Here is a 25,987-nt window from a genome sequence, read left to right as displayed (position 1 = left end):
GCTCGTAATGATGTTATTTACTTATATTACTGAATTGCCCAATCATATTATGAATGCTACTATTTATTAGCAATAGCACTATTCCTTAAGTAGGCAGATTTAAGTTAATAAAATAATCTCTGTAAACGAATTATTGCGACTGGTAACGCGTTTTATCCGATGCTTTATGTTTATGAGCCCCTTTACATAACGATTCTACCCCTTCATAAGCGATTTTATAACTCTGATCTTTTAGGTTACTCCTAGTTATGAATTTTCTTAGATGATTTCAACTATGCAGATACGGTATGATTCTATTCGTATGTCATACGCTTAGATTAGTGATAATATGCGAGGACGTCTATAACGCTGAACATATAATATAAAGGATGTGATTCTAGTATTTCAGCTAACTACAGTAGTTATGTGTTTTAGTACATTAGTACGATAATAGCATAAATAAAGCTTATGTGGCGTGAAATAGTCGATCATGGTTAATAAAGCAATTGTAGATCATATTTTATAGCCTATGTTTAACGTATAGGCGACGAACCTTAAAAAGTGGTAGCAGACAAGCTATTACACTATTTTAAAATTTGGAGTTATCACCTAGAAGACCTACATTGGTTTGCAACGTAGAACCGACCCACCTTTTTAATCAGGATTGACCGGGAAGTAGCTGAGTGTCAAGAATGTTTACGCAGATTGTGAAATGCAGCTATTTTGGTGCAACTTATAATCTGTTAATTGAGTTTATTGTCTAGAAATATTCCACATAATGTGCTTGTGTAGTAATTTCTATTAATTACAGTAAGCACTACAGCTTGGTATTTATGTAGTAATATGTTATAAACTATGTAATTACCCTTTCGCATTATATGGTGTTGTTAGTATAATTCGAGTATTCTATAACCATATGGTTAAATATGTGAACATTGCTATTTTCTGCCATGACGCTATTGATGTAGTCATTCGATCTGTTTCTGAAAATAAAATATAAACAAATAATTACTTACTGCGTTATGGATGCATTGTAAAGTCATAGCTATTGTTAGCTATACCATAGCTGATATAACCGCTCATGAATCTAAGAGGTGCGGTATAATAAGAAATATGTGAAGTAATGTGTAATTGATCGTCCATGAAAGGCTTTAAGGATAGTTCGTAGCGTTATAGAAACTATTCAAGATTTTAAATTACTGAATATCACGTATTAGCTTGCAGACTATTCCACATTTATTATAAGCTACAAGATCCAAGTACATCTCGCCGATAAAAAGGATAAAATAAAATAGACGTAGAGGAAGACCAGCATCATATTATATTTCTTGCACTGAAACACATATTCTGGCCTAAAAAGTATGTACTAAATGTACTTCACTAATATTTATGACTTGATACATAAGACAAATCGGATGCTCGTTGTAAAAATTATTCCTTTACAATTTATAACCCTCCGTATCTTTAATACGAAATGATGCTACCCATGGAAAAATTTTGGTACTAATACATTCATTCGTCGGCAGCATCACTATATTTAAAAATATACCTAGAAACTAGTTTATTTCTTTGATGTTTCAACATACTCGATTACTCTGTTGTCATTTCAGCCTAATGATTTCGATAAAAAGTAACATACCGGTATATTGAAAGCAGTAAAAGAATTTCTTGCCCGAAAGAAAAAGCAGAAAATTTAGTAATTGTAATGGCTAGTATCAATTTCCATTCGCAAACAAATTGATTTCTAAATTATTGCTTTGTCATCAGATTAATGTCAACTTATAAGCAGAATTCACTCCACTCGTTTAAAATAGCAAAAAGATTCATAGATCTAAGTAAAGCCCTGAATGTAAGATCGATCTTTCTTATCGAAATTTTACCTCTAGCCCAGTAGAAGCATATGTACTGATAGAGATCAAAAATATTTTTGAATTATTATTAAGACGTACCAGTTGCTCATAACTATTTTGTAATGAAATACGTGCTTTATTAAATTCTATATGTACTCTGGGCTGTAGGATTTAAACATACTTAGATTGAATTTAAACTCTGTTAACTACGTATGCAATTGATCGTTGCCGATATTTTGAGTAATCACCGAGCCTAACCTATCATATAATCGTATTCTACGATAAACTATCAAAGAAATTATGATATTGAATGCTAATGTTCAAAGACTTATTTTATCTCTTGGATTTAATTTCACAGGTTCTAGCCCATAAATTATCTTATTTCATTACAATAAAATTTGTTAGTAACTTAATCCAATATGTCTGCTGAAATTAGTGGGCACCATCCGTACCAGCCAGAATCATTTAGTTATCAAAGATATTACAACAACTTCCTATTGCCATTGCACTTGCGTCCTACATCTTTAGGAATCGGCATCACCATTTCAGTTATTGGCTTTGTCAGTATCATCTTAGGTGGCATTGGATACGGCTTCCATGGGTATTGCTACAACCCTTCTGTTGTCATAGCATTAGATATATGGGTTGGGATTTCGGTAAGATGACTTAATTTTCGGTTAAATATGAATTCTGTTGCTAATTATCTTGATTCTATTGAGATTATAGAAACTAAAATATACTTATGAATAGTAAATTTTTGATATTATTGATTCTTGATGAATAAACTTTAGCATTCTATAATTTGATACTTTTAAATCTTGGCAGTATTTCCGTATTGATTCATATTTCATAAATAATAATTCGTATACCGACCGTGTAGTGCAATGAATATCGTACTGTAATCGGTGAACCGTCAAGATATCAGCAGACAAAAATAACAGGTCCATTTACAACTGGCCTAACATTAAATGATATTCATGAAGAATATTTAATTTCTTTAGTATTGCATTTGTGGAATTTTTGCAGCTACTATTCATTTTCATAAAGACAATCACCATTTGGTAAGATATATGCAATTGATTGATATATTCAAGTCTGATATGGCGTTACATACTTTTAAGTAATGCGACTTTTAATATAGATACCCTCGCCATAATTAGCTTTTAAAAGTGCCTTATTAATAGAATACTATATGGGCCTTGAATAACTAATAACGTTTGAATTTATTACAGATGAACTCTTACTATGCCTTTGTAATAATCAGCTTATTTTTCTCCATACTCCAATTTGGAATTTCATTGGCATCTATGTTTGCCCACAGTGCTCATTATTTGTATTGGCATAACATCGCCTCGATGTTTTTAGGAGTTGTTGTTTTTTCCTTAGCCTTAGCCATGATGATTATCCTTTCACGTACAATCTACTGCCGACCTGCTGAAAGTGTAAGTAAAAAATATTATAGTTTATTTTGTATTATGTGCTCATCACCTTCTATCAAGATAAATATTATGCAGTTTACACGCATCCTGGTAGTATTACCGCAAGATAATCAATGTCCTTCAGTTGCCATTTGCGTATGCCATAATATCGCATTAGTATTATAAATCATAAAGCTAGCTGCAACTCATTATCTATGCCACTATTATAAAATTGACTTTAATAAACGTTAACGATCACCAAATTCGACAGTTCTTGTGAATTTTATTAGACTTTCATAAAGTACCATATAAAATATGTAACAAACTGTTGTAATTGCTAATGGTTTAGGGGAACATACAAAATCAAACGGTAATATTCCAACCGTATCCTATTCAAACAGGTAAAATATTTCCTAGTTTTATGAATATTGCACTACTAAGGTAGCGATATACTGTACCTGTGCAACGATATCTTTACAGATTGTATGCGCATTTCTTAAATATTTTGAAGGCTGAAAATTCAAGTTGGATGTACTCTGCAGCTATTATAATTATTACTGTAATAGAGCATTTTATCTATGACTTTAAAATTTATTCAATTCCTGCTTAAAGCAAGAAAAGTTTTGCAGTTGATGAGGTTGTAAAAGTCATTAGAATCACTTTGCAATGTAATGATAACCTGGTAAGTATCTAATCCAGTTGTTTGTAGTTTAAAAACTTTGGTCAATCGTTCAAGAAAACTTATCTTAATTTAACCTAGCTACGGTCTATCAAGTTCCTTCACCACTACTATTGGTACTCGACCGTAATGAATGCCTGAATAAAGTCTACATAAAATCGCTTTCGTCTAATTACTACAACAATTTCATTTGCAATACTTAAGAACTATTCTATATTATAGTGCTAATTACTGCAATATCAAATATAATCACTGTTAGAAAGTTCAAAGTCGTGAACGTAAATTACTAAGATTCTGCTTTTCGAATGATATTATGTTCTAACAGAATTAAGTTTCTTACTTATTTTAAAATTGACACTATATAATCAGTGATCCTCTGAAAATAAGTATGAGCAATCGCTCTAATCAAAAATTTTAATTTTTTCCGACAGAAAATATTGATCCACCTGCTGCAAGTATTTATGCACAACCATCTCAAAATGGACAATTTATGATGTATCCTCAACCAGTGTCTGCTAATCCACCCCAGCTTGTTTAGTACACACAATTTAAAATATAATCTGCCAATAAATAGAAATCCTCAATAGTTATACATCACATTACTATGTTTTATCTGCATTTTATGAATAAATTATAACATTTCATTTTATTGTATATAAAGTAATGTGGCTTATTATTAATAAACCAATATATGAATTTGGACAACTTTCAATTAAAAGAATCTAATATTGATGATCTAGCAATATAGCAGTAATTACGTATCAGTATGATGCCAATATCTTAAAAACTAAAAGGAGTAATGAAGATAAATTGCTATTGTGACTAATCTGTACTTCCTATTATGTATGTGATATTCATAAAAATACGAAAGAACTTGATACTTCCTACTACTTAATTAAGTAGGTTACTAATTACACTTAGCAGCTGCTGTATCTCGGAATCATTTATAAATTGTTGGATAAATATCAACAGATACATTGTTTATGACATAGCCCAAGCCTTTAGATATAAAATCATCATACGATAACAATAACACTTTATTATTTTAAGACTTTTGGATACCACAATTAAACTACCAGCTGATGTGTAACCCCTGATATCAGTGTTTCCTTCTTGTGCACATATCTAGTGCCTAAACACAGACTGTATTGCTATAGAGGTTGTTTAATATTCATGTAAGCCAGAAATGTTATAATAAAACCGGTATTATATCATACGATAATAGTTAGACCATAACGAACAAACTTTAAATCTAAATCAAATCTGTATGAGAATAACATGATAATAAATCCTTTCATTATTAGTTAATTTTACCAAAAATTTAGTTGATTCTAGAGTAAAATAGATTTTTAATGCCAATAATAGTAACATTTACACTCGTAAGTATCGCTATAGGTGGATGGCCGAATAGAAGGTGCAGTAACAAATAAATTAAGAATTAAGGTTGGATAAGAATAATCCTTCAGGTTAATATCTTTTTCGACAGATCCTCAGTCGTTAGAAATTTGAAATCTCTTATATACGCCTAGGATTTCTAGTAGGATAAGTTTAAGTAATAGCTCACAAGGAGTAAATATGTCCATAAAGTAAATATAGATAGTTCAATCTAAGTTTTCAGCATTCATTGTATAAAATTGGTTGGTAATGTTAAACGTTACGGCATTCGAGAAGATTAAATATCTAAATTATTTTCTAGATTGGCCTTTCTGATGCGAAAACTTTGCGCTTAGCAAAGAAATTTAATTTGGTCGGCTTAAATCTATAAGTCTATACGTTAGAGAGCTTAAGCATGGCAAAAAGTCCAGTAATTGCATGTCTTGCTATCATAATTACTATTCCACAAGATGTATTATAATTTTGAGCTGCTATTAGCAAGTAGTTATTAAGTGGTGTTTCATGTTGAACTATGTTCGTAGCTTTTTTGGGAAGGAGTGCCGTACGAAATGTATATTTTGCTATATAGTTTAATTTTCAGTTATCAAATGTACTAGTTCAGAAACTAGTTACTATTGTCAATATGTGTCTTAGTAGACTACAACAAATCTAGATAAAATAGCCTGTAAATGTCTAGCGGATACCTAGTCATACAGACTATTACTCTCCATCGTTAAGGCATCAATTTCTTGATATTTCTAGTGTAAAGCATAACTTTTCCGTAATAGAACCTTCATGACCTATGTGAGCGTAAATGATGATTTCCATCACGAATTAATATCTTTAATTCTCTGAATACTAAATAATTAAAATAGAGCATATGATATCACTTATGCAGTCAATTTCGATATTTTCAAATATTATACTAATGCAATAAGGCTAAACTAGAGTTAGTTCACGTGACTGCATCGTACTTTTAGAATGTTCACGAATTCGTTGCTATAATACCTTTATTAATTGTAATACCTCTTATAACCGTATGTCAACATTAGATAGATCGACCAGATTTCATCATGCAGTAATTTTACACGCTATATTGTACGATATATTGACTAGCGCTGGTGATATTATTATAAAATTAAAATAATTTTTGCCGGCCGATATGTATTCATATTGTCATCTAAGAATATGTTAAACACCTGGGAAAGATGCTAAATCTTTAAGATTGTTTATTTTGGGCAGGCAAGACGGTAATTAAAACCCCTTATGGTATTATAACAATTACATTATTATAGCTTAGAGAATATAATGCGATTATGTATTTCATAAAAGCTAATAAAACTTACTGGTAAAAGTAAAGAGGAGTACAATTTCTTTGAGCTCACTAACATTGCATATGCTATTGAGAGAACTTCTTTAAAGTCATTTAAAAAAAACTTTTAACATTCGAAGAATACATCAGCTAAAACAAATTTTTTATTGTCAAAAATGCCTACGGAACTTGACCAAGAACTTAGTGATAAGCAGTTAAAGAAACTTCGCCGATTTGCTTATCCATCTTGCATGCCCAAACGATCTATACCTAAGCGAATTTGCCCAAGATCAAAGATTACCATTTTGATGATAATTTTGTCTGTCTTTTGCCTGCTTGGATGTCTTGTTTTCTCTATTGTTTTATTTAACAGAACCCCTGCCACATTAATATCGATCGATTTATGGATTACCTTGTTTGTAAGTAGATATTAATCTATGGATTTTCTTGATAAGGCCTATTTAACGTAATAGTACAAGTTTCAGTTAACCATATGGCTATTTTTTCAGTACCATGTAATTTATCATTATAAAATTGTGGTACTTTCAAATCCTAGATATCTATAGTATCGTTTTTCATTACAAATACAGAATTTATTCTATTCTAATTGATGAAATGCTAGGTGATCTACTGATATTCTTGCATTCTTCCTCAGTATATCTTTGGTGGAATCTTTGCTGTTATACTACGGTATAATGAAATTAACCAGCTAATGGTATGGATAGTTTGATTTTTATTATATCTTTAGTTGCATACTTGGGCCTATAATGACTCTAGACCTGCCCGAAAAGTTATATTTATTATGATCAATATAAAATCTGCTATAACACTTGTACGCACTTTTAAACTTTTCCAATTTTAGGTCAATCGTTTCTACGCTTTAAGTATAATCAGCCTGGTATTATCAGCAGTGCAATTTGGCATCCATTTCGCTATAATGACCACGTACAGATTTTACTATTAGATCTCTCCGGAAAGTAGTACTGATTGCAAGATCTCAAAGCACGATGATATATTAATTACCTAAAAATTGTCATTTCTTTTATGAAGTTTTCTTCACCGACACTGTACAGCTTTTATTTCTTTGTGACAGTATCGAAAGGCTCGTTTTGTATTATAGCTGAAGGTCCTAACTGTTTGCAAACTTTACAGCTTTGTTATAATATTGACTAAGTACTTTTCTGAGCTTTTTGATGGCAATTAAACTAAGAAATGGATAAAGTTAAATGTTGATAAAATAATATCTGAAGCGCTCACAGAGCATAAAAGCTTCCAATAAATCGTGTACTCTACTATCAGTTCATCTTGCTTTAAAATTTTTACTAAAGGCCGTATAAACTAAGATTTAGTCCAATAGCTTGCTATAAGCGAAATGCTGGTTGCCTAGTTCTGCATTACTAAGTCATGATAAAATTTATAGTAGCTTTGATGTTAATTTATCAACTTTACATGATAAATCATCATTGCACTAATTGATAGTACAAATGATGGCTGCGGCAGTGACCGGATAGCATTGAGATAATAAATTGATAATTCCATAACTCAACTAAAGTAAAGCTATACAAACTACATATTATACTATTATGACGACAATTGCAACTTAATTTGCAAAGATCAAATCGTTTTGTAGCTTTCAGAAATCAACCAATTTTTACCAAGAGAAATTACGCTAGATATAGTTCCGTACTCTAAGCTATAAATTCTATCAAAATTAAATAGTATTTATTGTATAAGATGCCGGCTAAACTTAAACTGAAAGTAACTACTTAGTTTGATATAACGAATTTATTTCGATGCGTTAATATCAGAATATGATTAATACGCGTATTCATCTAGCTATTATATTTACTGCTCTAAGTAATTCTATATTAATAACATAAATTTATCATTTCTTACTTTCATTGATATTTAGTAGAGCTTAGTTCTAAGTTCTCAATAAGCAGCAGCAGTTCCTAGATAGCAAGATTACAAGCTGTCTATCTGTCACCCATTAAGTTTCATGCATGCAGTCTTAAATCTACGGAAAATTGGTCATTTAATGACCTGTTCATGTTGCTTTGTATCTGTGATATATACCAATCACGAAATTCCAAATTTTAGAAAAATAAGGGCTTTATTGAATCTTATACAAAGATTAACTACACACAGCTCTACTCTGGCCGAATACTACTTCTAAAGACTTCTACAACGAACTAACAGAATAATCTAAAGTTGCATGCTTTTATACTTTTCGTAGTATTCGCAGCTACAATCTACATGGCAACCTTTTACCTTATATTACACATAGTTAAATTATTCTCAGTAAGACTATTCTACTGCGGACCATCATTAATCCAATATTGATACGACTACAGTACTTAAGTAGACATTATTCACACCAGCCAAAGTACAATGAATTAACCATATCCTAATATATGATTTACAGTTCTATTTTTACCTATAGCCTTATTAGTAACTCAACACCTTACTGTAAATAGTCGTCAGTACTCTAGCATAGAGTCTATACCACTACAGCCTATAGTTATAGCTACCAAATATCTCTTAGGATAAATATCTACCGTACATTATACTAAACATGGCTAACAGTCTACTATCACCAATACTAAGTTACATTACAGTATCTCTTGGCTCCTATAGTCGGATGGCTACTGCCACTGAAAAGGCATTTAAACATATAATGGTTTAAATCTCAGAGCCGTATCTCATAGTAGCAAATACATATGGCGATACTTAGTAAATTTATCAGATATAATTACAAAGGGTATCAAATTTAGCATTCTACCAGTATTTGGATACTTGAACCGTTGATCATCGTTTCTGGTGGAATTTTAGTAATGTGATAATAATTTGGTGATCAGTTTGTTTAACGGATTTCATCAATTTTCACGGAAAGTGTTACAGATATCTGGACGAGTAAATTACTTTTCGAGGGCAATTACCGATGAGTCCAACTATTAGTGCTATGATTCACGAATAATGGTATTACGTTTTGGCTAAATTGACAAAACTACTTTATTTGGTGCTTACATGATTACTGTCAAAGTCTAATACGAGAACTATACTTAAAATCATAGCAGAGAGTTATGATGGTCCATTTTCATTTTAAGACGAAATCGATTCTAATTCTATTATTAATCATTTAGAAATACTCACAGTAAGAATTACGCTAAAATTTCGATCAAAAGATAAGGAGCAGAATTATATTTAAAATTTGATAAGGTCTGTTTATTTTATAGATACTACAAACTATTCTGATCGAATGGACACTATTAGGAGTACCGGTACCATTATTATAGCGATATTCATCTAATCCTTTCACAAAATCTACCGTAATTTAGCGTATAAATTAAATAGTTTTAATCTTGCAGAATAAAACGTGTTAACTTCCATATCTTGCTAGGTAAGGAACCATTTCATGAGACTGTTATACTTTACAAATTTAGGCTATGATTTTTTATGTATATAACATTTATTCATAATAACATGCTCAAATTTCTATACTGATTTTCCTAGATGCTGCCGTAATTTAGATATAATTGATCTCTAAAATCATACCGCAACATTTAAGCTTAATTTAGACGACATCTTCAGATGGTATATAATCAATTTAAGGTTATCTACTGAATTAATTATTTTATAATTACTAAACATGCCTATTTATTGCAAAAAGCAATAGGTAGGTTATTTCTTCATTTAGTAGAGTAATCAAATTTCGGTTATCGGCAAAAGCGAACAGCTGAATGTGATCCGTATGATTTTAATGATATTGATAATATCAGTGTCATAGAAATAATTCACAACATTTGTAGCATTTAAATATGAATAATTGCAGTTTTGAATTACGGAATGAATTATGATTCGATAGTTAAAATTAATTCTTCCCGTAATACAACTTGAAAATCATTTTGATACTTTAATATTCGCTTTTAAATGCATCTATAATGCGTCTTTAATAATTACGGCTTAGTTAGCTTCAAGTGCGTTCAGTATCACAGACAACGATTACTTGTTGTAGTAACGTCTAAGATAAAGACTAAGTAGTATGGTGGTTTATAAATTTACAGTGTTTTAACATTGAGAATGCTATAATTGTAAGAATATATGAGATGTACTGTATGAAATGCGCTAAGCCATATCAACGTGTCCATTCAATATACGTTGCCAATTTTCTGGTTTTAAGGTTCTAGGTTTTTGCTACTTTATTTTTCATATTATATGAGTAGCTGTTACAAACCAGCTTCGTGACAAGGATAACGTAAAACATATCTCTAAATTACTATAGTCTCCGGGATTCAGTATCCCTACTCACAAGAATTTAGACGCCTTTGATTCTACGTTAAACTCAACTAGACAATTGAGAACTACTTTATTCAATTATCTGACGGGCTTATATACCCTTCTACAGCAGCTAACATTCACGAGTCCTCTTATAAAAATACTTAGGCGAGAACATCTACAAACTAATTTTTTACAGTCGGACTACAATATGTCCATTCACAGAATCATTTCAGAGCACATTGCAGTACAGCATTAAATTTACTGTAACACATTTATAATTAGAGTAATTCCTATTGTAAGTAACTAGTTGTAATATAATATCACTATATTATATTAACCAAATTTAGATAGCTATTTCTTCACGGTAGTTCGTACCGTGACAGTAGCGTCAAACCTAAAGGACTGTACTGTATATTTATCCATCTAAGACTTTAATTTACTCAAGGCAGCATGGCAACATATTAGCGAATTACTGTATATTATTTTAAGCTTTGATTATGGGCATTATTAGAAAAATGGAAATAGTGCTCTGTTGAAAAATTAAAATACCTTACTATCGCTGACTGGTCTTTAAATCGTATTTTTGTATAGACTTTATATGCAACTTGGCTGTAATTGTGGAACAACTAATAAAATATAGCAAATAAATCAAAGTACGCATAATCGAAATTCTTTAAATGTATGTGTCACGGTACCTTTTTGCCGTGATGAGTTAGAAGTGTTATGGTGTTTGTTATAGATAGAAATTGAAGTGTTATGGTGTTTTTTATTGATGGAAATTGATGTGTTATGATGTTTGTTAGTAAGGTGTTTTGATGATCAACTGTCCTTAGTTATTTTGTATGTATTCGAATACGAGGATAGACTAGATAAATATAAATCTTGATGATGTGCAACCTTTGTGTTAGAGAGTTGTTTATGCTGACACGATTTGTAGTCGTGTTGTAAGATTATTACTGGATAGGAGGTTATCGTTGTGAGATCTCCTACGTGAGATTAATGTAAATAGTAAATATCTTAGAAAGTATATAAAGGCTAACTATGATGCCATGTGGACGAGGAGAAAGGCATAGAAAAGAATAAACTGTAGTGATAGTTATCTGTTCTAAAGCCTACGCTCAACTACTTGTGTAATCGAGTAACCTAGTGACGGTCGAAGAAGTGTAGTCCCACACCCGAGAAGTTAGTGTTCTAATAGGAAGCGTAGTTCCAGTAGCACTTGTTCAGTGTCGGGATTGTACCGTACTTAGCTAAGTTTTACACGATAAGTAGAGATCCTGTGTCACAAAAACGTGGTTGTGACAGTATGCATTATACATTCATGTCTAATCGATAGGAATATTACTTCTACAACATTAAGAGTTAGGGTGTAAAGAAGGCAAACTAAAGGGCTAAGAGAGAATATTGGTTATTTTCGTTAGTTTATGCCAAAATAGCTGTATAAAATTAAGAATATTGTACTTCCAATGCGGAGGTTGCTAGTTCTTCTTCCAGCTTGTCAATATGAAAATAGCTATGATGTAATTGATTGAAATTAACAGAGTGTTGCAGAAGCGTCTTAGAAAAGTGCCACAAAAATTTGTCTTTGCTGTCAGTAGTTGCACTACACAGTATAGCATCGTGATATCATAAATGTCTTTACCATGCAGAACACCATACACTGCATAAAACGTGAATTTGCGACAAAATTTTTATAACTTAAGAGACCATTCAGACCCTATCGAATAGAGCAGTTCTCTTTGATAGCGAGCTTGCAGTCTAAGTGAGCAGGAGCAATAGAGACAAAACTGCAGCAGCTATTGTGAATTACATTAAAATTATTCCTTTATTGTTCATTTAATAAAATAGTTCATTATTACAGCTTGCATCAATATAAATCAATACTGTAACACAGTAGCTTCGGCTCTTATGATCAATATTCCTTTAAAATTTAATTTGCTGATTGCAGTCTAACTTCTATTTGCATGAAACAATGGTAACAATGCGAATGTTTAATTTGCTGCATTATTTATTTACAATTAATAAGACCTTTTAATACCGATATGTCATCAAGGTAAAAACCGTTATATACAGTGCTTAAAGTGGAGTACGGAACGCGCAGCGTATTATCACTGATGTAATGACATTCTATTTCTGGATAATCTCTGAATACTAAAAATACATATAATACAGTATGATCAAATGCAGCTATGCCAAAAATGATACTATTAATAACTCTGGTTTATTACCATATTCTTAACAATATACTATAGCAACGAAATTATGATATAGGCTCAGCTGACAAAAGTTACAGTTGCTGTCGCACTGTACCATTTTGATAAAAGGAGGAGCATACAATTATCGGAACATATAAAAGGGAACTTTTATTAAGTCGAAATTAATTTTAAACCGCTCATTTTGCAGAGGCAGTGCAAAAGGTACAGTTGCAAGATCTAAATACGGTATAGATGCCATCATCAATCATGTATATGAATATATATACAGATCTAACGTAAAATTTGTATACATTATACTATGATAGATTTCAAAATTTGTGGAAATAAACGTAGATTGTCTTTTTTTAGATCATGTATCATACCATTTTTAACTTGTTCATTTTTCCAGCTAACATTATTATGGAGATTGTGTACCAAGTAGTTTACTTTTAACAGTACATTAAGTGCAATACTGTATTCAGTTTATGAAATATACAAGCTTATTACATGATTATGGAGATTGAGGTTCATTGAAGTTATTGTTATAGAGATATAAAAAGTTGGCCATTGATTTTAATTAATGTTATTTTTTGAAAATCTTTAGAGCTACAGCATCTTCATCGAATAGCAATATGTCTCTTCCAGTAGTATCGAAGCAAAGCCAAATGCCTCAAGTTATTTCTTATCTGCCCGCTGAGAATCCAGGATATTGTATTCCACATGGGAAATCATTACCTTCTAATTTCCGTCCAGCACAATTTGGACTTGCAATCGTTTTAATGATATGTGGTCTAGCTAGCATGGTCTTAGGCATCGTTGGAATTTTTACCACAACTGTACCTGACTCTCATTTGCAAGGCTATGTTTACCATAATCCCACAACATGGGTAGGCGCAGACATTTGGGCAGGGTTTTTCGTAAGTCAATAACTTTATAGTAATTTTTAGCCGTAAAGAATGCCTGTATCATGTATTTCTTAATGATTTATTTTTATTTTGGTATAATAAATTCATTTTTTAATAATTTAGTGTATAATAACGCCCAAGTTGGGTTGATAAAGAATAAAAATTACAGATTTTTAGAGTTATTAATATGAGTAGGTAAAGGACGATAGCATTTTTAATATTGTTATATATGAATAACTTAACTAGAAGCAGCAATAAAGTAAACAATATTATCTTCAGGATTACAATCAAATTTTATGATTTTAACTTATGGAAAGAGATGCACTGAGTTTAATTAATTAATGCGTTTTATAAGCATGGTCCTGCCATTTTTCCTTGATTTATATACCCTCTACAGGCAATACTAACGTGGATTGTGTTCATTTTTTGATTTCTTATTAAAGTATATTGTTTGTGGTATCTTTGCTATAGTAGAACATCAGAATGCGCGAAAAAATTTTCATTTGGTAAATTAGGAGTAATAAAACTGAATTGAATTAGATTGTTACTACAGATTAATATAAGATAAATTGTCGAAAAATTTAAATTAAAATGAATATAAAACTGACATATGTGGCATCCCTTCTTTTCCAAATGGACAGCTGAATAGCTATTATGCATTCACGATTATAAGCCTATCCATGTCAGTTTTACATATTGGTGTGAGCTTTGGTTTCATGTTTGTATATGGAGTCGCACTGAGTATGTGGTTCAATATCGCCTCCTTAGTTTTGGCAGGGATTGGATTCCTTATTTCCGCCGTTTTTATAAGATTTTTACTAAAAAATATTTTCTGCATTTCTGGGCCACAAGTTAGTCACATAATTCGAATTTAATAATTTAAGACATGCTGCTTTTAGATTGTACTTTATGCCAAATTAACATAATGTTGACCAATAGTCATTGCAGCTCTATTCCTAAATGCTTAGTACAATAACTTGTAGTTATAGCAAAAGCAATAAAATGTACGGTAGTAGAAAATAGCCAGATGTCGTTGCCATAAAGACTATACGAATTACATTACTGAAGTATTCATAGAATAGGTTATAAATAAAGTTTCTATTCTTAATTTTTACTAATGTGTTATAGACCCCATATGCAATCAAGTTCCAAGGTGATCCTGCTCGATATTAATCAATCTCCGAATCATCTAGGTATTATTTAAATTTTTAGACTATTTGCACTCTATTTCCATCATATTAGGCATAATTAAGCAATATTTCCAAGTATATTAATTAATAGCATTCATACTCTACGTAATCGTTAAGCAAAGCATTGATGATAGCGTAAGAGATAGCCACATCCATATACAAAGTTTAATAGTGACTTATACCAGGCTGATGAAATAATGTTTTGTCTACCAAAAGCTACTTCATTACGAAATTTTTATCATTACTGAAATGCATGAAAATCTGATAAAATTAATAGACATGTAGTTCTACAATAACCGCAAAAACAGCTGATATTGTGAATCTAACTCTGTGTTTACTATAGGTCTTACCGGTGCTATGCTACTCTAATAACAGATAAAACTTAAAATTTGGAAATCGAAACACAAATTTTAATACGTAGGAGTAGTTATGAAAAGAAATTAATATATCAGAATTAGATTCTTTTACTATTAATGATTGACTGATATTCATACAAAGATATTATTACTAAATAAATCGTTAAATATAATTCTCCAAAAAAATCTCATTATCTTATTTAACGATAACGATGGTCCTGAAATTCTTTTAAGTGTTATATCGATTCTTGATTAATCATAGAAACCAATCATTTAACTGAGGTACATAAAGCTTCGTTCTTTTTCTCTAGAGCTCTAAAATTCTATAAGATCTTGGCTGCCTGTCTATTTTTAAATTTAAACAACAAAGTGAATACAATCTTTAGTGACCTTAATGACTTTTCAGTTTTAACTAAGTAACGGTAAAAGTCATTTATGTGATCCCGATAATTAACAAAATATACATTGCCTTTCTGATTTGCATACAACACCCTTTATTGCATAGTTTGTAGTTCTACTTAATTCTACTTGTTTGAGGATGGTATTACGAATAAGTCAAATATAATTTCTAGCATTAATGACCTTTACTAAGTTTAATATTATTAAACCTGTCATAATTACATCCTGATAACATCTAATTGCAGTATGAGAATGCATATCTTACAGACTAAGCGAGGAATCATCGCTGTTTAAACCTATACCTACGCGGCTTAAAATAGATATTCTTCATCTTCTTGATAGCCTTAGGAAAAGATTACCTCTGATTAAATCGGTTGTTTCTTACAATACTTGGGAGACATTGCAAATATCATTCTTTCTAATCATCATTGCATAGTCATATATCAGCTTGCCTGGGAGATTTACTGTATCGTACCTAAAAGTCGTTATTTTGATTGTATATCACATAAACGAGTTTTATCCGTATCTGATTATGTCAGTCATTCTCTCTACTCTATCAAGTTTTAATATTATGTATTTTTTAAATACTGTAATTACTCCCAGTACTAGTAAGAATATAATCCTGTTGTTAAGTTGGAGATGCGCTTCTATTTTATTTAATGATGATTGACCAGACTCTAGGATTCTTTAAAAAAATTAATTACAGTTACATTGAAACACAATTTACGTATTGTGCAATTAAATAAACTGAAATGGCAAGCACAGTATATTATGCTCATTAAGAGTAGTAAAATGTAATTAATCTATGTTTCTGAATTTAAATGTTAGGTAAACACATAAGCTTTTCAAATTATAGTTACGCTGTAGTATTATTACTCGTAAAGTACACTAAATCTACGAAGAAATATCTACCGTCAACAAAGTTATATACTGAAATGAATGTCACTATTGCTAGATTTCTCAGCTAACCCATCACTTATTGATCTAACCTCTATTTCCCAACAATCAGAATTTAAATAAGAGATATCGTTCATTAAGCAATACGCAGAATCGTTTCTGTTACACCGATAATCGCTAGGCAGCGAGTCTTTAGTACCTACGCCCTTGCATATCATTACAACAATGTTGGCGTTAGGGCAACATTGGATGTTGCTAACTCTTGTCCATGGCTGTCATAGAATATGTAAAGGCGATATTTTCAGCGTTATAGATAAATTTTATAGCACTGATTGTGTATTACTGTATATTAAAGTCATCAGCTCATGATTTATAGCTATGATAATTATGAGCATTAACTAAGCCTACCAGTTTTCTAAAATTCACCTACTTTTCGATCGCGCCTTTGAGTAACTGAATAATGCTGACAGTGCATTAATGTCTGTACATTAGAACAATTAACTTCAGATATCGGGGTATTCTTTCAAGATTAAATGACTAATAATAGGTGTAAAAGGGCGAATTACATTAAATTTATTGCCTCATTACAATAAATCCCATCTGCTGATCTTTTTGAGTATGGCATCATAATACTTTACTAATGCCGGGGGTTCTCCATGTATTCTTTATTTCGTAAATTTTATTTTTTGAAATTTACTTCATCAGAAATATAAGAACAAAAAATAAGTTGTCGGAAATCTTAATTACTAAAGCATATTTAAACTTTACTATAATACAACATTCTAATGAGTTTAACAGGAAGCAACTGATTTATTTTAAGGCAGCAGCAAGTTTTACTAGTATCGGGTGTGGATGTCAATGCAAACAGGCGAATGATTTACTAATTCTAGAATTAGAAATTGACTGTCAGGAAGCAAACAAAATTGAAAATGTTAACAGCAACCTCTAAAATCTTTATTCCTATAGCAGACAAATGCCATTAGTAAAACCATAGCGTCACACGGCAGTTATTGTAGATAAAAGTTAAGGATTATTGTGTCTGTGGAATACAATCAAAGATTCATAGCTCAACCATCTATCTGCTGTTAATAATTACATAAGCAACAATCTAGGTTTATTCTATGAGGTTTACATCATTATTTTAGTTTTTTATCTATTGCTTCCTCGTGATTACTAGTACTAAAATCAATGCGCTGATTGTACAGGAATTTAACATTATACTGACATAAAATAACAACAAAATAGGGCTGTGAGAGGGTATCAGAATTATTTAGCTTCACAAAAATTAATAGCAAGTTACAGACATACATCGAATCGACTTACTTGACGTTAAAGGATTACTTGTTCAGTTGAATACGCATATTGTTTAAAGTTTTAAAGAGGGTAAAAGCCAAAATCTAGATCTATCTTGTCTTTAAATACTTAGTATTGTAGTTTAATCTGCAATTTACGGGATCATAGTGCTTGTACGAAGTTATTTTAATTATTCACCTTCGTGATAATCTTTAGAACACATAAAGCTAATTTTTTGATGCTAATATCTTATAAATATGTCAGCCTTAATAATTATTATGCTATCCTGTTTGATACAAACGCAGCCAAAGTTAAACAGTTTCATACGAGGATGATGGATCGTAAAAACGTAATTTACCATATAAATTACCGCACTCTGACAGAATTACTATCAAGTATTTATGGAAATAGTTTATTATATTTTTAATTTATCTATCGTATAGTTGTGAATAAAGAACCTTTACACTATTCATACGTATTTTGACGTCTGAAATGTAGAAAATTTTTGCTAAAGTAAGTAATTTAATAACGTTAGAATATTCATCTAATTCGCAATAATACAACAATTTTGTTTTACTATTTAAATTGGTAGGTTAATTAGCATTTACTGAAACATAACGATAGTCGTTACAGTAACTATAAAAAAGATGCATTTTGCTAGTACTCAGATCTACATCTGTAATATCCAGTTCATTTACTATGCTAATTTATCTCTGCGTAGGCAATAACGGTGTCATTAAGATGATTAATACAGATATAGGGTCTATGTGAATGCTAACATTCTAGGCAGTGCGAATATATTTTATTAGCAGTTGGTCATTATCTTCACAATAACAGATCATCAATTGCTAACAATAATATTAAAACATCACCTAGCTAGCATACTAATAAATGGTAGAGCTAAGTTTTATCTCATACTCTTAATTTTTAAGCAATCATGCCGTATGCAAAGGAAATCTTCAAGAAAATATATTACACTATGTGATAACGATCATGGCTAATCATACAGCTTTTAATTTGTTATATGGAATCAATCAAAGATAAATTAAAATGTAGAGCAGTGAAAGTTAACAAGATTATAGAATAATAGATAGGTTTTCAAGATTTTTCTAATTTACACGAGTGCTTACTCATATCAATAAGGGCTAACTAAGGATAGAATACCACATGGTTATATAAGGTTTTCTTAATTATGGTAGTTGTTACTCGTATTAGTAATGACCATCATGAGGACTGAATATTTCATAATTTAAAAATTTTTTCTAATTGCGCTAGTGCTTACTTGTAGCAATATCAACTATCATGGAATAAAAGCTTCATAATTGTATAAGAATGTTTTAATTATGCTTGTGCTTACTCATATCAAAATTAGCTTACATAGTTACTGTAACATGAGATACTTTTCAGGATTAGACTATTTATGTCTGAAATTTACAGCACATGCTATAAAATCAGTCCCCTTCAATTAAAATCAAATTGTTAGAAGAATATAATTCTATTCTGTTGCCTACGATGATCAAAGGTATCTAGGCGTTTCGCTATTCTATTTATTTAGCTACATTAAATGTCCAATAATTATAATAATTAATTATATATCATATTCCACGCAACTATTGATAGTAACTCTTATGCCGTTGCCATGGCTTTCAGTCTCAATCAATAATTAACTGTGAGCTATCGCTTTACGTGATGTCATACGTATCATGCCGTATTTGCTCAAAGTAATTTGTATATTTCAATAGACTGGCAGACAATACGATAAATGCTGTAGCTATATATAGACTACCAAAAGCCAGTTAAGTCATTTTTTTAAGACCGTAGATTGGTAACTTACCTCAAGTACACTACAGTAAGTTGCATGCTTATATAGAAGAGAAATAGTAATTTTTTTCTATTATTATCAGGATAATTATCTTTATCGAAACATGGTCTATCTAATTATAACAAGAGATATTAACTTAGAATTATTAAATAGTAGTTAACTTCAGCTTCAGCAAAGCATGATCTAACACTCTCGATAACGGTAGCACAGCCCCAAATTAGTCTAGATAAAATAATAATATTGTACGGAAATAGTTGAACGTCGATTGTGAGATTTTAATATTAGTAAACCACGGAGTAATAATAGTCGTACGTTAAAGGAACCAAGTTTAGGTAATAAGATGAAGTTTCAAAAGAAACAATAATTCTTGTTTAGCATTTTGAAGACACTTTGTCACGATAGCATAGAATTATACGTATGCACTATAGTTAATTTTTCTTCTATCCTTAAAATAAACGAAAAAAGTGAGTATACAGTGAAATTGAAGTCTGATACGTAAACCTTACGCTTAAGCCTTAATTAGAGGTAATAAACTCCAATTGTAACTAATTTATGTCATTCGATTTTACACTAGACTGACACAAAACAAAATGGCTACTCCTGCTCAACCACAATACGTCCAACAACCGCTAGTAATTCAACAGCCAGCACAAATGATTCCTGTCCAGCAGCCACAAATAATACACAAACAAAATAAGGCTCCTTCTGGTACCGGTATGTGCAGACCACATGGTAAATTTTTACCGATTAAATTTCGCTCCACCCAATTAGGACTTGGCATCTTCTTGAGCCTGTCTGGTCTAGCCAGTGTGATATTCGGTACCGTTGGAATTTTCAAGGCCAATTATAGAGGCTACTCGTTCCATTCTCATACTTATTATACCTATTATAATCCAACCAGTTGGTACGCCGGAGATATTTGGGGAGGATTATTTGTAAGCATTGATAAAGTTGTTACTGAAAATATGTTTGACAGTAATGAGCAATTCTTTCTATTTCTAATATTGACGAGCTTTCGTTTCCTATCTAGTACTTCCATAACGTAAGGGAGTCTTGACAAATATAAATACCAGTATAATCAATTACTATCATTGTTACTGCAGTAGATGTAATACAAGGTTTTCAATTCTCTGATACACTATTTCACTATCATTCTGTTTTCCAGGTTTTGTATAATTTAACTACTGTAGTTTAAGTAATTTAACTGTCTACGGTCATAAATGAATACCCTGAATACTATAATACAATGACCATTTATCTAATATATGCCTTAGTATTGTTGTCACATTTTGAAAATGTATCATAACATCGAAATAAGATAAATTTTAACTCAAGTTTCGAAATCTTTTTGCTGCAGTATTTCATATGTGGAATCTTAGCCGCTGTTACTTACAAGAAACAAAACGACGTTCATCAGGTAATTCTGATTATCAAATACAATGCGCGTAAAACATTCCAAACTGTAACAATTAAATTCTAATTACCTACTTATAATTACCTTAACGACTGGAAAGATCGTTACAACTAATTACTTCATTTTATCTGGCTGTTGTAATTTTTAATAGATGAACACCTTCTATGCTTTCTCGATAATGAGCTTTATATTATCATTACCTCACTTTGGCTTAAGCCTTGGCTTTATGTTTAACTACGGCGCTCGTTACACGGAATGGTTCAACATTGTTTCAATGATTTTTGCATTAATTGGCTTTTCTTGCAGTTTGACTTTCATCATACTTTTAAGTAAAGAAATTTATTGTAAACCTACCCCACCGGTTAGTGAAACAATTTCAGTATCTTATAAAATATGAAAATTTTATCTCAAAATAATAAATTTCTTCAGTTCTTGCTCTTCGTTAAAAAATTAATCCTTTATAAGACTGCATATGATACTGTACATATCAAGCTTTCTATGTTCATGCTTTAATTTCACTTATTAAATAGCCATTTTTGGCTCGCATTTATTACTGATTTATAGATTAAAATATGTATATGAATTTGTTGAGTAATCATAAATAGATATATTGATATCATGGCCTCAATTTTAGGGTGCTTACACAGTCCAATTTCAAGGTAAAAGTCAAGTTCTAACTGTGCAGCAATATCCTAACCAACAATACCCTAACCAACAATATCCTAACCAACCAGGTAATAATAATTTCATGTTAAATATGATCACAAATTGTGATCTGTAGGCTATTCCTGACTATCCTCTAATTGATACTATGATCATTTTGTAAAGAAAATCAAATCAATTGTAATATTCATGTGTTGTCAGAGGATACTATGCTATTAGGGAAAGAGTTTGCCTTTTCTATTTATGGAAAGATTTTACCTCTTCCATCCATGCATTTATGAATTATCTCATTTCAGTAGCATTAAGTGTGATATTTTTCGTGTGTTTATGATATCTCTTAAGGTTAAGTTAAATAGTTTAAGTATGGTAGTTTGCGTAAGATTATGCACAGATAATTTAAATAGAATAATTAGTGTAGCAAATACTAATTTTCTTGTTTTCATATTAATGATCAAGTCATAATGCAATACCAACCCGCTCAACCAACGTACACGCAAGTTGCGCCTGTTGGGGGGTATACTGTAGCCCCTACTCAAACTCAAACTGCTACTATTCAGCCAGAACCAGTAAAAACTGCGAGTGGTGATGCCTAAATTCTTTGCCTCAATGCTGAAAATAGAGAATTACAAAATCTTTCTCTGTACTATAATTTTATCAATTCTAATCAATTAGAATCGACTAGATTTCATACCCTCATCCTTAAAGTGACTAATTTTATTAGTTGTACCAAAAATTAATTGCAGTATAGTACGGGAATATTTAATTCATTGCGGTATAGGTGTCAGTCATTTCGTCTTTAGTTAAATCAAGAAGAATTGTTATCATACATTGATGAAATATTTCTCTTAACATACAGAAAATATGGTTTACAATTGCCGCTCATTATTGAAATATTTTGAAAATTGTTTAGAATGACTATAGGTACAATAGGTCACATTTTATATCGCTAGACGTCATTATGATGTATCGATAGTTTAGAATTCCACCGCAATAGCAAACGTGCTTTTGATAAGGTTATGACTGAGATTCTTAAGCTAAATGATCGAATTTGTAGTTTCTGGTAATTACCTTGCTTGTAAGTCTTAATGAGACAATAAATCACTGATTTCACAACTTTCAAGTCTCATAAATTTTATGCTATACCAAAATTTCTCGAAGTAAAAATTGCCTCTTTCGAAGTGGCAATTTTCTAATAGTGAAATCGCAAATGTTTATGATGTGCCTAAATTTACAGCAGAACTACAAATGAAGTTAAATTAATTTAAATCTAGTCAAATAGTTTCTACCAGAAGAAACTAGTTTATTTTGGGCCCATTCCGGGTGAGATTGTAATGTTACTGTTATAAAAATATAAATGTTGAAGAATTGATCAAATTAATATTTGTAACGCTAGTATATTGCATATATTTCTTTGTTTTCTATATTACGAGAGCTAAAGCGTCAATACTCCATTATCAAAGCGCAACACTGTAGTTTACGAGTATTTTTCTTTTGTGCTCTTCCTTAGTTTAAGTGCTAGATCTCTTAGTTATACAACCGTTTAAGACTAAAACTAGCCCTATAACTTATGTAATTGCTTATAGAAGGCAGGTATCTTACGGTACCTTATAGCTCTTATCGGTCGCCGATATAGCTACTATATTTAATTAAGAATTTTATAGGAATAGACTTCTTACGACGTGATGACAACTATACTTGGAGCATCTAGTTTGAAGCAATGTTGCACAAATGATCTACTTGCATGGCTGCAATTGGTTAAAAGTCAACAACAATGTAGCGCATGTGCTTTTATGATATCTTATGAATTATTTATGAGTAGATCATTAATATATAGCCGATTACGTATTCTATCAATTCTATTTTAAACTTCATATTGACTTTAATGTTAGCACCATCCACTCACGGGCAATCTTTAATGCTTATTGATATTATGAGTCTGTTAATAATAGGCATTCACCTAATACTAAAATAGAATTTTATAGTTTTTTATAGTTATTCTAATTTTGTTTCTAGCTATTATATCACATGTCTACTTTATTAAAAGAGTGAATTAATCTCGACCGCAGATAAGCTATGCAGCGTCTCATACTGTATATATATGTAATATATAAAAGATACAATAATTATTAGACGGCATTTAACGGAACAAACGAATAGCGAATAGTCGTTTATCGAAAGTAAGTAACGATGACGGAAAGGATGTGGAGCTTTTAGAAATGCTTTAAATCTAGATATAAAAGATTTGACTTAGGAATTGATATAGTATTCTTACAGTAATCATTTAATATCATATCTATTCCACTTTATTCAATAGTTTCTATCTAGATTAGGTAGATATTAGAAGATTGCAAATACTCAGCAAATATCAATAAAACAGTGTAACTAAAGTAGCTTTTATTACCATTACTATCAAATAAATTAAGTAATTAATAGGAATATAATCGTTTCATAGTATCAGCAACAAGATCGGTGTACCTTAGAACAAAATGGCACTACCAACTCAACCACAATTTATTCAACAACCACAAATACTACTACAACCAGCACAGATTATGACAGCGCAGCAGCCGCAAGTAATGTATCAAGATCAAGTTGTTACTACATCTTGTTGTATTCCAAGTAAGAAGTCGTTGCCGTTCAAACTTCAACCTGCACAGTTTGGACTTGGAATAATATTAGTCCTAATCGGTCTTACAAGTCTTCTAGTCGGAATCATTGGATTTTTCACCAACTCTTATCTTTATACCTACCAGGGTATTAGTTACAATTCAACATATTATATCTACAATATGACTCCTTGGATAGGCGCAGACATTTGGGCAGGAGTCTTTGTAAGCTTTGATACGTGTACTACAGTTAGCTTTCCTTCAATCTGAATATCGGATTTGCTTAATTCCCATAGTTTAAGTGTTTGATTATTGTCAACAAGTGCAAGTGGGTAATTTTCTTACTGCTTTTATGACTACTACCATCGTCATATTTGCAATAAAAGCATCATATGGTTTTCTATTTTTCTTACCTGCTTTTGAGTATTTATCCAACTTTATTACGTGATAAAAAGTATGGTACCGTTTTGGATAGTTTATTTGACATGACTGCCATTTTGCACTTGAAATACAGGATAAGTGATACCATAAAAGTTCTATTAAAGTTTGGATAGTCTCTTTTAAAATCTCGTCTAAATCTATCGCAGCTCAACTTTCAACAAATGGTTTGAATCACTCTTATTTCTTATAGTACCTACTAGGTGGTATCTTCGCTCTTACAACCCGCAAGAAAGAAAACAGTATTCACTTGGTAATTTTAACTGACTATCCATCACTCACAGAATACTTTAGACTTTTAGTTATAAAAAGACAAAATTTTATACTTGGAAAGAGAAAAACAGGATTATGTACCTAAAATAATATTAGTTTACTTGTTGTAATTTTTAATAGATAAATTGCTTCTATGCCTTCTGCATTATAAGCATCATCCTCTCAGTTCCTCACATTGGCGTCAGTTTTGGATTTATTTTTTCCTATGGTACTTATCATTCTATCTGGTTTAATATCGTATCATTGGGCCTGGGAGTAATTGGCTTTGCTGTATCTCTAGCTTGCATCGTACTTTTAGGTAATGATTATCTTAATGTTAAATACGGCAATGTTTTATAAGTCGCTTAATATACTTAACAAATGTTGATAGCTCGGTAAAATGAATAGCAAAACATGAAAAAATACTTCATAACATAAACTCGCCTATAAAACAATATAAAAGAATATATAAAAGTACATGCGCTTGTCGTTTACTATACAAGAATATGCAAGGATATGCTATAGTACAAGTATCTATGTATCTATTATTGTGTAAGTATGTATTACTGTAAATCAACCTATCACTGTATCGTTAAATAACTGCTCAAATTGTACTCAGTAGCAAATAAGTTGCATGTTATCAAAGTAGTTTCTATTCGATTGCAAG

General features: G+C 31.1%; 2 protein-coding genes across 2 annotated transcripts; both read left to right on the top strand.

The window, feature by feature from the left end:
- Positions 1-2,248: 2,248 nt before the first annotated feature.
- TRIADDRAFT_61182 (uncharacterized protein) lies at positions 2,249-4,464 on the top strand (the record flags this gene model as incomplete). Its single annotated transcript, XM_002117133.1, has 5 exons — positions 2,249-2,485; positions 2,831-2,890; positions 3,062-3,271; positions 3,597-3,648; positions 4,358-4,464. 5 exons carry the CDS (start codon positions 2,249-2,251, stop codon positions 4,462-4,464), a joined length of 666 nt encoding a protein of 221 aa, XP_002117169.1.
- A 16,073-nt stretch (positions 4,465-20,537) lies between these two features.
- On the top strand, positions 20,538-22,617 carry TRIADDRAFT_61181 (uncharacterized protein; the record flags this gene model as incomplete). The annotated part of the gene is made up of 6 exons (XM_002117132.1): positions 20,538-20,661; positions 20,719-20,882; positions 21,305-21,364; positions 21,513-21,722; positions 21,996-22,095; positions 22,481-22,617. 6 exons carry the CDS (start codon positions 20,538-20,540, stop codon positions 22,615-22,617), a joined length of 795 nt encoding a protein of 264 aa, XP_002117168.1.
- Between the last annotated feature and the right edge of the window lie 3,370 nt (positions 22,618-25,987).

The sequence above is a fragment of the Trichoplax adhaerens genome, genomic scaffold (genome assembly GCF_000150275.1).
Source record: "Trichoplax adhaerens TRIADscaffold_21 genomic scaffold, whole genome shotgun sequence".
In the NCBI taxonomy this organism is placed as follows: Eukaryota; Metazoa; Placozoa; class Uniplacotomia; order Trichoplacea; family Trichoplacidae; genus Trichoplax; species Trichoplax adhaerens.
The sequence above is the reverse complement of the archived record's forward strand: the minus strand, read 5'-3'. Positions and strand labels throughout refer to the sequence as shown.